At 42.7% G+C, this 14,555-nt stretch overlaps 1 protein-coding gene across 1 annotated transcript in view; it reads right to left on the bottom strand.

Annotated features, from left to right (window-relative positions):
• Positions 1-3,387: 3,387 nt before the first annotated feature.
• LOC139539744 (potassium/sodium hyperpolarization-activated cyclic nucleotide-gated channel 2-like) overlaps positions 3,388-14,555 on the bottom strand; it is a 130,072-nt gene continuing 118,904 nt past the window's right edge. Inside the window, exon 8 of the mRNA XM_071342980.1 lies at positions 3,388-12,835. Coding sequence (XP_071199081.1) covers positions 11,889-12,835 — 947 coding nt within the window. The 3' untranslated portion in view covers positions 3,388-11,888. The remainder of the gene's footprint in view (positions 12,836-14,555) is intronic.

The following is a 14,555-nucleotide window of genomic DNA, read 5'->3' as shown; positions in this document are numbered from 1 at the left end:
AGTGAAATGCTTGTGCTTCTAGTTCCGACAGTGCAGTAATATCTAACAAGTAATCTAACAATTTCACAAAAACTACCTTATACACACAAGTGTAAAGGGATGAATAAGAATATTCGGCATACGCAAGATGCAGTAGATGGTATAGAGTAGAGTATATAAACTCAGCAAAAACAGAAACGTCCCTTTTTCATGAACCATAAACAATTAATGAACATGCACCTGTGGAACGGTCGTTAAGACACTAACAGCTTACAAACGGTAGGCAATTAAGGTCACAGTTATGAAAAATTAGAACACTAAAGAGGCCTTTCTACTGACTCTGAAAAACACCAAAAGAAAGATGCCCAGGGGCCCTGCTCATATGCGTGAATGTGCCTTAGGCATGCTGCAAGTAGGCATGAGGACTGCAGATGTGGCCAGGCAATAAATTGCAATGTCCGTACTGTGAGACGCCTAAGACAGCGCTACAGGGAGACAGGACGGACAGCTGATCGTCCTCGCAGTGGCAGACCACGTGTAACAACACCTGCACAGGATCGGTACATCCGAACATCACACCTGCGGGACAGGTACAGGATGGCAACAACAACTGCCCGAGTTACACCAGGAACACACAATCATGGCTCAGACTGTCCGCAATAGGCTGAGAGAGGCTTGACTGAGGGCTTGTAGACCTGTTGTAAAGCAGGTCCTCACCAGACATCACCGTCGCCTATGGGCACAAACCCACTGTCGCTGGACCAGACAGGACTGGCAAAAAGTGCTTTTCTCTGACGAGTCGTGGTTTTGTCTCACCAGGGGTGATGGTCGGATTCGCGTTTATTATCGAAGGAATGAGCGTTACACTGAGGCCTGTACTCTGGAACGGGATCCATTTGGAGGAGAAGGGTCCGTCATGGTCTGGAGCGCTGTGTCACAGCATCATCGGACTGAGCTTGTTGTCATTGTAGGCAATCTCAACGCTGTACGTTAGTACATGTAGTACCCTTCATGCAGGCTCATCCTGACATGACCCCCCAGCATGACAATGCCACCAGCCATAGTGCTCGTTCTGTGCATGATTTCCTGCCAGACATGAATGTCAGTGTTCTGCCATGGCCAGCGAAGAGCCCGATTCTCAATCCCATTGAGCATTTCTGGGACCTGTTGGATCGGAGGGTGAGGGCTAGGGCCATTCCCCCCAGAAATGTCCGGGAACTTGCAGGTGCCTTGGTGGAAGAGTGGGGTAACATCTCACAGCAAGAACTGGCAAATCTGGTGCAGTCCATTAGGAGGAGATGCACTGCAGTACTTAATGCACCAGATACTGGCTGTTACTTTTGATTTGAACCCCCCCCCCTTTTTTTTCAGGGACACATTATTCAATTTCTGTTAGTCACATGTCTGTGGAACTTTTTTAGTTTATGTCTCAGTTGTTGAATCTTGTTATGTTCATACAAATATTTACACATGTTAAGTTTGCTGAAAATAAAACGCAGTTGACAGTGAGAGTACGTTTCTTTTATGCTGAGTTTACATATGAGATGAGGAATGTAGGGTATGTAAACATTATATAAAGTGGCATTGTTTAAAGTGACTAGTGATACATTTATTACATTTAGTTATTAAAGTGGCTAGAGATTTGAGTCTGTATGTTGGCAGCAGCCACTCAATGTTAGTGACGGCTGTTTAACATTCTGATGGCCTTGCGATAGAAGCTGTTTTACAGTCTCTCGGTCCCAGCTTTTTGGCCTTTCTGTGACATCGGGTGCTGTAGGTGTCATGGAGGGCAGGTAGTTTGCCCCCGGTAATGCGTTGTGCAGACCCCACCACCCTCTGGAGAGCCTTGCGGTTGAGGGCGGTGCAGTTGCCGTACCAGGATGTGATACAGCTCGACAGGATGCTCTCGATTGTGCATCTGTAAAAGTTTTAAGTTCCTCGGCGTACACATCACAGACAAACTGAAATGGTCCACCCACACAGACAGCATGGTGAAGAAGGCGCAACAGGAGACTGAAGAAATTTGGCTTGTCACTGAAAACAGTCAAACTTTCCATCTTCTCCACTACTGTCCCGTCGATGTGGATAGGGGGGTGCTCCCTCTGCTGTTTCCTGAAGTCCACGATCATCTCCTTGTTTTGTAGACGTTGAGTGTGAGGTTATTTTCCTCACACCACACTCCTTGGCCCTCACCTCCTCCGTCTCGTTGTTGTTGGTAATCAAGCCTACTACTGTAGTGTCGTCTGCAAACTTGATGATTGAGTTTGAGGCGTGCATGACCATGCAGTCATGGGTGAACAGGGAGTACAGGAGAGGGCTGAGAACGCACCCTTGTGGGGCCCCAGTGTTGAGGATCAGCGGGGTGGAGATGTTGTTTCCTACCCTCACCACCTGGGGGCAGCCCGTCAGAAAGTCCAGGACCCAGTTGCACACGATCCATCCTAGCTGTTGAAGCAGCCTAGGGCATTTAGCATGGCTCAAGCAGTAAGGCAGTGTTTCCCAATCTCGGTCCTGGAGACCCCAATAGGTGCATGTTTTGGTTTTTGCCATTGCGCTACACAGCTGATTCAAATAATCAACTCATCATTAAGCTCCCCAGGACTGAGTTTGGGAAACACTGCTGTAAGGGATCAAAATGTCCCCATGTGCTAGCCATTGTCAGATAGCCAGGCCACTCACTCATTGAGAGAGCACTTACAGTCGTGCCAGGCTCCTCCAGTATCACTGCGTATCTGCTGCCCCGTGGCGTGATGCGTGTCACCCTCTCAGCAGGGCCAGCTGGGGGGCGCTGGGACTGGCAGCCCCAGAGGGGGGTAAGGGGGCGGTGGGCAGGGGTGCAGAGAGGTAGAGTGCTGTGTCTGGAGGGTAGAGTCTAGGGAGGAGTGTCCTTGGTTTGACCTTGGGCTCTGACGCACAATGATGGGTGGCGTAGCTCACTGACTGTCACACACACCTCATCACTGATGCAGCGAACCTAGCTACTGTCACTGACTGCTCAATACAAGCCACAGAGTTGGAGGAGTGATGAAGCAGCGTGAGTGTGCCTGTGAGTGTGAATCAGTAATATTATTGTGCTGGGACATCATTGCGTTTAGTAAATTGACCTTGGAAGAATAATAAGATAATGTATTCAAAACCTTGCCAATATTTCGCTTTGTACAATTATAATTCAACCAAGAACAGTCAAGAGGATGTTCTATCCATATAGACATTGACAATTAATGTCAAGGGTCATGACCACTTAGTCATGTTGATGCAGTTAAATTGTCATTAAATGGAGGAAAAAGCAATGCAATCTTATGAGTTAATGCTTTATTACACAATAAAGGGTGTATTTCAAATATGTCGTAAAAGTCCATCAAAAGTAGGGGCGCGGAGAACAGGGAAACACCAGTTGATTATTATAAGAATATAAAAATCCCTATACACATCTATTAGTAGTGCAATGTGTGCATTGTTATGATCTGGTCAGAAAACAACAAACATTGTAATTTAAATGGTATTTATTAACTTTCCTCATTACATGTAGTGCAATCAGATATAAATCACAACTGGGTTGATTTGTATTTGCAGAGCTTCCATTTTACAGCCACACACAGAGAAAATAGTCTAAATGTACAGTATATGGGAACTAGGTAAGCTAGGCACTAGGTATATACAGTACACGTTATGGGGGATGCCTTTTTAAAGAAATATGACACATTTCCTGTTCTATAAAATAACTAGGACCTTATTCTCATGAGCATTTGTACCTTTATTGTTGCTGTCATAGTCTGTAATAGCCCCTGACTAGCTGTAAGTAGCCTATTTGTTTCATGGCAAGCCTGGGTTTCCAAAAAGCTTTTAAAAGAGGCCATCAGCTGTTAAGTTAATTGAGTGCTGTAGTTTAGGGCCAAGGTTTGGCAGTAACAGCTAATGCTGCCACTTTGTGCTCAAAGCATAATTTGTCTGGAGTCTCCTCCCCCCAATCTCTCTCATTATACACTCAAACACTCACTCAAATGGAATCAATAGTCTGTGACACAGCTAAAAGGGACAGGTTAAATGTGTTCAGCATAGAAAAGAACAGTAAAAAAGCAGCATACTGCACATGTTGCCATTCATGTAATCACATCAGTCACCAGTGTTCACCAATAGAGATGTCATAATGGACAGCACCAAACAGAAAAGTAAACTGTTTGTTCTATACAGAGTATTTTCCAGGGAGAACTACTGGATGAGAGTAAGATATGCAGGTTATGATTATAAGAAATGACATTACACACACATTTTTGGCTGAACATGTGAACGGATCAGAAAAGAGAGATTATTTCCAACTTGCTACTTAAACATACAGCGCTTTTAGAATAACATTCATGAATACCATCTATCTTGTTGCTTAGAGTTTAGAATATCGGTAATAAACCAAGAAAACCGGATTCTGTCCAAATAAATGTCTCAAATATTTGTGTAATATGGCATCACTTGAACACAAAGTTAAACTGAAATGAATAACTGATCATGTATTTGATGGTGTAACGGCTGTTTGAAGAAGAGGACCAAGGTGCAGCGTGGTTCGTGTTCATGATTTTTAATAAAGCTGAACACTAGAACAAAAAATAACAAAGCGGCACAAACGAAACAGTTCTGTCTGGTGCAGACACACAAAACAGAAAACAACTACCCACAAAACACAGGTGGGAAAAGGATACCTAAGTATGGTTCTCAATCAGAGACAACGATAGGCAGCTGCCTCTAATTGAGAACCACACGCCAAACAACAAAGAAATACAAAACATAGAACACAAAACATAGAATGCCCACCCCAACTCACGCCCTGACCAAACCAAAATAGAGACATAAAAAGGATCTCTAAGGTCAGGGCGTGACAGGTGGAGGGATTATTCCACAGGCAGGTATTTCAATTACTTTCACATACATTTCAAAGTAAATATTTAGATGTAATTTCAAAGAGAGTATTTGGAAATGTATTTGGAAATACACTTGGTGTCACGCCCTGGCCTTAGTTATCTTTGTTTTCTTTATTATTTTAGTTAGGTCAGGGTGTGACATGGGGGATGTATGTGTTTTGTATTGTCTAGGGTTTTTTGTATGTTTATGGGGCAGTGTCTAGTCTAGGTGTATGTATGTCTATGGCTGCCTAGATTGGTTCTCAATTAGAGACAGCTGTCTATCGTTGTCTCTGATTGGGAACCATATTTAGGCAGCCATATCCATTGGGTAGTTCGTGGGTTATTGTCTATGTCTATGTGTAGTGTTAGCACTATTTTGGATTATAGCGTCACGTTTGTTCGTTGTTTTTTGTAGTTTGTAAAGTGTTCTTCGTTTTCGTCTTCATTAAAAATAGAAGATGTATTCAAACCACGCTGCGCTTTGGTCCTCCTCTCTTCCACCATATAACGATCGTGACACTTGGAAAATATTGGCATGTATTTTAAATTTCTCAAATACACAGACAAGTGTCATTTCAAATAGAAGTATTCAAATACATGCATTTGAACCCAGGTCTGCTTGGTCCTATGGGTATTTGGAAACAAGTATTTGAAAATAGTTTCAAATTGTATTTATATTAAATTATTTGATAATACCTTCAAATACTTCAAATAGAAATAGTTGATTCAGCCAAATTATTTTCAAATACTAAAACACACAGACAACAAAAAACACTTAAATAAGCATATATTTCAACCCAGGTCTGGCACCCACCACGCAGAAATGTCAATGGGATTTATTTTAAAATTCAAGTTTGTATCTCAAATTTGAATTAAGCCCTACTGTGTTTGTAGTAGTTCTGGCCCCAGTCAGGATGTCTGTCTAATTGTGAATTAATATCTCCTCTAGAATTGAGTGTGTGAGGTAGATTACAAAGCCTGAAAATGTCAACTCATGCAACACTCGCTCCAAACACTCTCTCCACCATGATTGGCCCATTTTTCAAAAGCCACTATTTGAATATTTCATTTGTGAGCATTAAATCTGTGTCATCCTTCTCTAATCCACGTTCTGCCTGATTTATCTCCCAGCTTTACATGCTCATTCTCCACAATTACTTACTCAGCAACATAGAAAAAACTGCCAGTAATACTGTGCATTGGGAAAGTATTCAGACCCCTTAACTTTTCCAAATTTTGTTAGTCTTATTCTAAAACGGATTTAATGTTTCCCCTCATCAATCTCCACACAATGCCCCATAATGAAAAAGCAAAAACAGTAAAATTTTTATCAACTTTATATATAAAAAAAAAATTATATGACATTTACATCCATCAGACCGTTTACTCAGTACTTTGTTGAAGCACCTTTGGCAGCGATTACAGCCTCGAGTCTTCTTGAGTATGACACTACAAGCTTGGCACACCAGTATTTTGGGAGTTTCTCCCATTCTTCTCTGCAGATCCTCTCAAGCTCTGTCAGATTGGATGGGGAGCGTCGCTGCACAGCTATTTCCAGGTCTCTCCAGAGATGTTCGCTCGGGTTCAAGTCCGGGCTCTGGCTGGGCCACTCAAGGACATTCAGAGACTTGTTTCCGAAGCCACTCCTGTGTTGTCTCGGCTGTGTGCTTAGGGTTGTTGTCCTGTTGGACGGTGAACCTTCGCCCCAGTCTGAGGTCCTGAGAGCTCTGGAGCAGGTGTTCATCAAGGATGTCTCTGTACTTTGCTCTGTTCATCTTTCCCTCAATCCTGACTAGTCTCCCAGTCCCTGCCGCTGAAAAACATCCGCACAGCATGATGCTGCAGCCACCACCATGCTTCACCGTAGGGATGGTTCCAGGTTTCCTCCAGATGTGACACTTGGAATTCAGGACAAAGACTTCAATCTTGGTTTCATCAGACGAGAGAATCTTGTTTCTCATGCTCTGAGAGTCCTTTAGGTGCCTTTTGGCAAACTCCAAGAGGGCTGTCATGTGCCTTTTACTGAGGAGTGGCTTCTGTCTGGCCACTCTACCATAAAGGCCTGATTGATGGAGTGCTGCAGAGAAGGTTCTCCCATCTCCACAGAGGAACTCTAGAGCTCTGTCAGAGTGACCATGGGGTTCTTGGTCACCTCCCTGATCAAGGCCCTTCTCCCCCAATTGCTCCGTTTGGCTGGGTGGCCAGCTCTAGGAAGAGGCTTGGTGGTTCCAAACTTCTTCCCTTTAAGAATGATGGAGAACGCTGTGTTCTTGGGGAACTTCAAAGCAAAATTATTTGGTACCCTTCCCCAGATCTGTGCCTTGACACAATCCTGTTTCGGAGCTCTACGGACATTTCCTTTGACTTCATGGCTTTGTTTTTACTCTGACAAGCACTGTCAACTGTGGGACCTTATATAGACAGGTGTGTGCCTTTCCAAATCATGTCCAATCAATTTAATTTACCACAGGTGGACGCCATACAATTTGTAGAAACATCTCAAAGTTTATCAATGGAAACAGGATGTACCTGAGCTCAATTTCAAATATAATAGCAAAGGGCCTGAATAATTATGTAAATAAGGTATTTCTGTTTTTTATTAATACATTTGCAAACATTTCTAAAAACCTGTGTTTCGCTTTTGTCATAATGGGGTATTGTGTATAGATTGATGAGAAAAAATATAATTTCATCCATTTTAGAATAAGGCTGTAATCTAACAAAATATGGAAAAAGTCAAGGGGTCTGAATAGTTTCTGAATACACGGTACATCAGCATCTCCATAAGTTACCACATTTTTCAAACCGTCACAGTTCCTGTAAAATACACTGAATTCGGACAGGGGGTAATAAACTACTTGGAGAACATAGACGCTTAACTTAGCATAGGGGTGACCTTTTTAAACTTTCTCTGAAGTCTGACAGTGAGAAAATGTCTACACCAGAGTCAGGAGTCAAGGGCTAACTTGGTAATTGGTTTGAGGATACTTCAGGAGAAGTGTTCAGGAAAATTTGCAAAGCTGAGAGACAACAATGCCCTGAAGATAGTATTTACATATATTTCATGTTAGAATTGTTGTATTGCACTGGACAAATAATTGATGCTTTCAAAAATAAATAAGCAAATATGCACGTCTGTCAAATTCTTGATAGAGTTGCTGCTGTGTATAGAGTTGAATAACACAGTGGCACAAGTTTAATAATTTCAGTTCCTCTGAATAGAACAAAAAATATACTAATTGTTATAAAATATGACCCATATGTACAGTTAATCTACTGTAAGCCTCAAGGCTTAAAGTTAATTAAAAGTTTCTCCCTGGAAATGTAAACCAAAATATCAATAACTCTTTCTTATTTCACTTGTTATTGCTTCATATATTTATTCAAGTTACAAGTTACAACAAACATCCCAAGAAAGATGTTGGAAAAAGGCTAAACACATGACAGCAATATTAGCTATTGGAGAGGATAAGTGTTACTTGAGAAATTAGACCCTGAAAAAAATGTATATAGGAGCTTCAGGGGCTTCAGAACGGATCTGCCATGTACTTTTAAGAAAGGCTTCCCAAAACAAACATTAATCGGCAGTTCAAAATTCCACAACATTTTATGGTATTGTATTTATAGATTTTTTGTAAAACTTCCTCATTTATTGCTATTCAAATAGTCTGACCAGAATTCAGCCATTAAAACCATCTACAGTGCCTTCAGAAAGTATTCACACCCCTTGACTTTTTTCACATTTTGTTGTTTTACAGCCTGAATTTAAAATGAATTAGATTTTTAAAAAGTCTCACTGGCCTACACACATAACCCCATAATGTCAAAGTGAAATTAGTTTTGCCTCGTAAAAAAGGGCACCTATTGGTAGATGGGTAAAAAAAAAAGCTGACACTGAATATCCGTTTGTGCATGGTGAAGTTATTAATTACACTTTGGATGGTGTATCACTACACCCAGTCACTACAAAGATACAGGCATCCTTCCTAATCCTGATGCTGGAAAAGAAGGAAACTGCTCAGGGATTTCACCATGAGGCCAATGGTAATTTTAAAACAGTTACAGAGTTTAACGGCTGTGATAGGAGAAAACTGAGGATTGATCAGCAACATTGTAGTTACTCCACAATACTAAATACACATTCATCCTGTATTGAATACACATTTTCCAAAACATGTATCCTGTTAGCAACAAGGCACTCAAGTAATACTGCAAAAAATGTGGCAAAGTAATGAACTTGTTGTCATGAATACAAGTGTTATGTTTGGGGCAAATCCAATGCAGCACATTACTGAGTACCACTCTCCATATTTTCAAACATAGCGGTGGCTGCATCATGTTATGGGTATGCTTGTAATCGTTAAGGACTGGGGAGTTTTTCAGGATAAAAAAGAAACGGAACTAAGCACAGGCAAAATCCTAGAGGAAAACCTGGTTCAGTCTGCTTTCCACCAGACACTTTGAGAGGAATTCACCTTTCAACAGGACAATAACCTAAAACACAAGGCCACATCTACACCGTAAGAAGACAGGGCTTACTAAGAAGACAGGGAATGTTCCTGAGAGACCAAATTACAGTTTTGACGTCAATCTACTTGAAAATCTATGGCAAGACCTGAAAATGGTTGTCTAGCAATGATCAACAACCAATTTGACACAGCTCAAAGAATTTTGAAAATAATAAATGGGCAAATGTTGCACAATCCAGTTGTGGATAGCTTATAGAGACTTACCTAGAAAGACAGCTGTAATTGCCGCCAAAGGGCTTCTACAAAGTATTGACTTTGACTCAGGGGTGTGAATACTTACGTAAATGATTAACTTTGCCATTATGGGGTATTGAGTGTAAATGGCTGAGAAAATCAATCCATTTAATCCATTTTGAATTCAGGCTGTAACACAACAAAATGTTGAATAAGTCAAGGGGTATGAATACTTTCTGAAGGCACTGTACTTCCCCTTAAAGCACATGAAAGTTCCCAAAAAGGTTTCACTGGGCATCATTTCCAGCAATTATTTCCAAACCCAGAACCTTGTACCACCTTTTCACCACCCTCAAGGTGAATGATACAGTAAAACTCATGACGATACACAATTGAAGGAACATAATAACAGTCAAAAATAAAATGGGGCCTGGGGGGGTCCAATCTTCTCTCTCATTACATAGTAATGGCGGGGGGAGGGGGCGGGGTGATTGAGATGCAGATAAATTGGATATTGGGGCTTGGGAAGCCTCTTCCTCTAATGCTTTTGGACACGAATCAGCGGAGGCCGCTCAGGCCGATAAACACATTTAGTGACAACACTTGCGGTAAGAAACACATCACCCTCCAAAATGTCTGCACTGCCCTTGCTACAGATTAGAATAGAATGGGAGCATTTAGCTGGGAGCAATACAGAAGCATTATGCACATTGAACACCCAGTCTACCTTAATGAGATGTTATATTACTGTATGACTTTGAGTGGAAAGGGGGAAAAAAATTGATTTGTTTAGAATTTCTATTAATCTAAAAAAAAGTCTTATAATGGATGGACAATACAGATGAGATGACATGTATCAATAAAAAGTTTAATGTATTCATTAAATGGAATTATTTATGCAATCGAACCACGAGGCATCAGTCTCTGTCTGGACATGCTCTGTCTGGATATTAGCATTGTCAATTACGCTGCAAAGTGCATTCAGAACTTCAGCCAGACTATTATCTTGGATATCTTTCAAAGAAAGCAAAACTATGAACTGCCTATTCTAAACTTAACTATGCAAATAACCTGATATGAAATTCCATCAGGGTTTATTGAAATACAGTATGTTGATTTACAGTATGTTGATATTCGTGTGACTCATAACCCATATCAACATGCATATGCATCATCCTATGGGGACGGATGACCTCATTGAAACTGTATCACTTGATGCCAAGCTGTAGTGTTTTGAAAAGGCAAAGCCAGAATGGAATGTCATGTATGATACGGTAGATTCCATAGTAAAAAAATTAAACATACCTACACCATCTTCTGCAAAGACCATTTGAGAGAGGGGGGATGAGTTATATTTTATATTAATTCCTTATGAAGAAACTCATAGTCATACTTATACCCATACACACACTTATTTACATTTACATTTAAGTCATTTAGCTGACGCTCTTATCCAGAGCGACTTACAAATTGGAAAGTTCATACATATTCATCCTGGTCCCCCCGTGGGGAATGAACCCACAACCCTGGCGTTGCAAGCGCCATGCTCTACCAACTGAGCCACACGGGACCACAATGGACCACGTCCATTTTCTTATGGACGAAGGACATGGCTTCAAATGTTACAATCATAGTTTTCTTTTCTTCAGTGATATATTACTAATCCCAGGCCATATTGTGTTTGTAGAAGCCCAACTATGGTCTGGAAAAAAATACAAATGTCAAACAATTCCCTGTATAGCCTTTGAATGCATTCATTTAAGATGTGGTGTGAAGAAAAAACAAATATTTAGCATTTTCTTGTTTTCTGAAACAATATTACAGTGGCATGAGTAGAACTTGTGCTAAAGCCGGTCCATAGACAAAAAAGGAAATCCCAGAACACTTCTGCAAAGTGTGGATGTCATCGTTGTCATCTGAAGCAGGTCCCAGATTTTCTTTTTGTCCCAGCCAGTTTGTATTGTTGGGAGTATATAGATAGTGGGTGACAGATGTTATGTATGTTGAATATGGTTACAGTAAACACAGCAAATAAAGGAGATGTGGGAAGAAGGTGCTACCATTACGTACGGTCGGTATCTGTGGATGGAGTAGAAACATCCCACCTTTGACAATAACTCTGTATACAGACTTCATATTGTTAGTCATACATTTTCCATCAGCTCCTGTCTGTCTCTCCCTGTCATCACCAGTCACACAGCATACATTCTTTAAGTCAGATTTAGCCCCGCAGGGAGAATTATAGGGTAGAAGGAAGAAACCTTTGGAGTTCCCACAACCAAAAAGCACTGGCTCTGCAGGAATCTAATAAAGGTCACAAATTGGAAGAGAGCCTCGATCTGGCACGGTCTGTCTCAGGGAGGCTGGCTATAGAATCCCTCTTGGGTAATCCTGAGTCCAGCATGCCCACTCCCATGCCCATCCCCATGCCCAGCGATGTAACAGTCCCCGGGAGGGAGGCTAGAGGGAACGCCCCCGCAGACATCTGGTGGGGAAGCACCATCCTATGAGTCATAGCGCTCCTGACCCCTGCATGGCCCGAGGGGGTCTGAGGGGGCCCGATGGAGGTGGAGGAGACACGGGTGGACTGTGATGGGCAGGGAGCCACGGGCTGAGCCCCTCCCTGGGGCAGGGAGGGCTGAGAGGCGGACAGTGCCCTGGCATTCTGACCCAGACTGCCAATGTGCAGAGACCGGGTGCTGTTATGGGTGTTGGGCCTGTGTGTGGGGCTGGGCACAACTTGCTGGACCAGGGAGACCTGGGAGCCAGAAGAGGGCCCGTACTGGAATGTCCGTCCCCCAGCCACTAAGGGGCTCTGGATGGGGGGGCTGGAGAGGGCCGTGACGAATGCACCACTGGCGTGCAGCTGGGGATGCATGGTCTGCTGGGTCTGGGGGGTAGAGGAGGCTGGCACTGGGCTGGCTACACTCTGCATCACCTTGAACCTCCGCACCATCCGGGGGGACTGCAGGCCCTCACCCCCTGCCAGAGGGCCTACCATGGGGGGACAGAAGCTCATGGCCACAGCCTGCTGGAGGGTGGCAATGGCTGAGCTCTGGGGAGGGCCAAGGGGGGCGAAGATGCCGCCATGTGTGGGTGGGTTGGACATGGACATGACACGGGGCCTATGCAGGTCCACCTGCTGCACCATCTCACGGTCATATTTCACAATCTCCTGGATCATCTCGTTCTCCCGGTTGTTCAAGACGCCCGAATTGAGGTCATGCTGAACCTTGTGCATTAGGATCGAGTTCTTCTTCCCTGAGGAGGCGAGACAGAAGACGAGAGATGAGACTGAGCAGACACTGTTCCTCTGTAGAATCAGCATAATCAATACATTATACAAAGTAATAGCCAAATGGTCCAATGACTACTCCTGATAGTGCCCTACAGTAATATAATTCTCCCCCCTAATTGGTTGGTATTAGAGCAGTCGCTGGCATAGCAGAAAAGAGTTTGGGGCAGCTGGAAGCAGGACAGACATGTATTTATACACTGTTTCAGCCTGCCTATCTGGAGGTTAGTCTTTAATTAAATTCACAGATGGTAATTTTGCACTGACAAGGGAAGAGACGCTCAAGCATCAGTATGTGTGTCAGTGAGTTCACTGTAGATGTTTTTACTCGTGTGTGTTTGTGTTGTGTGTATGCCCCCAAGCTGAATTGTAAACACAAATTATGTCACACACACACACAGATCTCTTGCGGTGAGGATGGGTGGCCAGTGTTTTTGCAGAGTCACCCAGAGAAGACGTGAGGAGGAGGAACACGTGCCTATGGCATGAGTGTGTGTGTGCGTGCGTGCGTTTCTCTCTCTGTGTGTGTGCGTGTGTGTTTGTGATGTCTGTGTGGGGCTGGGTTGGTGGTGGTGTAGGGGGAGAAACCAATTTGCAGCTGAAATTGCTTCCTTCACGGAGCTTACACAGGCAGCCAGTGAGATCCCAGATCCATCTCTCTCATCTCCCCAGCTTTCAAAACATTTCTAATTGAACACACATAAAAACTCCTCTGATTATTACTTCCGCTCCCCTCTCATGTTTCTAAGTTGCATCTTTACGCTTTGTTTTTCCCATCAGCAGGGGATTTTCAACTTGTCCGTCTCTATTGGGCTCTTAAAAACAAATAGCGCGACACCCACATAAAAACGTCAAGTAGAATTGGGCTCCAACTGGTACATGAGATAGTCTGAGGAGATGGGACACACAGTGCAGTCTGACAGGCACATTACCTCTCTCTTATTCAAGCTGCATAACTAGCTAGTATGATACAACTTAGTCTAGTTCACAGCAGAGTGGCGGCTGCTCTGTAATATAGCCTACCCGTCAAGTCAAAAAGGCTAATTGCATGATGAGTCTTTAGGGTCAGGATATAGTTCAGTGAATCCGGTCTACTTCCAGCAAGCCAAAATTGGTTCAGTGAAAGTTCCCAGAACGTTTGTTAGGTCTGGCAAATGTTCTCATAACACAAAAGTGTCCAGTTGTCCTGATAATTATAGAATATTTGAATAAAACATTTGTCTGATGCTGAAAAAACTTTCCTAGAACCCATTTAATCTTTAAAGGTTTTCCAGAATTTTTCATTGGATTGTGGGGAAATCACAAACGACATACAATACTGTGCAAAAGTTTTAAGCAGGCGTGAAAAAATGCTGTCAAGTAAGAATGCTTTCAAAAATAGACATGTTAATAGTTTATATTTATCAATTAATAAAATGCAAAGTGACTGAACAGAAGAAAAATGTACATCAAATCAATATTTGGTGTGAACACCCTTTGCCTTCAAAACAGCATCAATTCTTCAAGGTACACTTGCACACAGTTTGAAGGAACTCAGCATGTAGGTTGGCCCAAACATCTTGGAGAACTAACCACAGTTCTTCTGTGGATTTAGGCAGCCTCAGGTGCTTCTCTCTCTTCATGTAATCCCAGACAGACTCAATGATGTTGAGGTCAGGGCTCTGTGGGGGTCATACCATCCCTTCC

This window comes from Salvelinus alpinus, chromosome 15 (assembly GCF_045679555.1).
Source record: "Salvelinus alpinus chromosome 15, SLU_Salpinus.1, whole genome shotgun sequence".
In the NCBI taxonomy this organism is placed as follows: Eukaryota; Metazoa; Chordata; class Actinopteri; order Salmoniformes; family Salmonidae; genus Salvelinus; species Salvelinus alpinus.
This window is presented reverse-complemented; position numbering and strand designations above follow the sequence as displayed.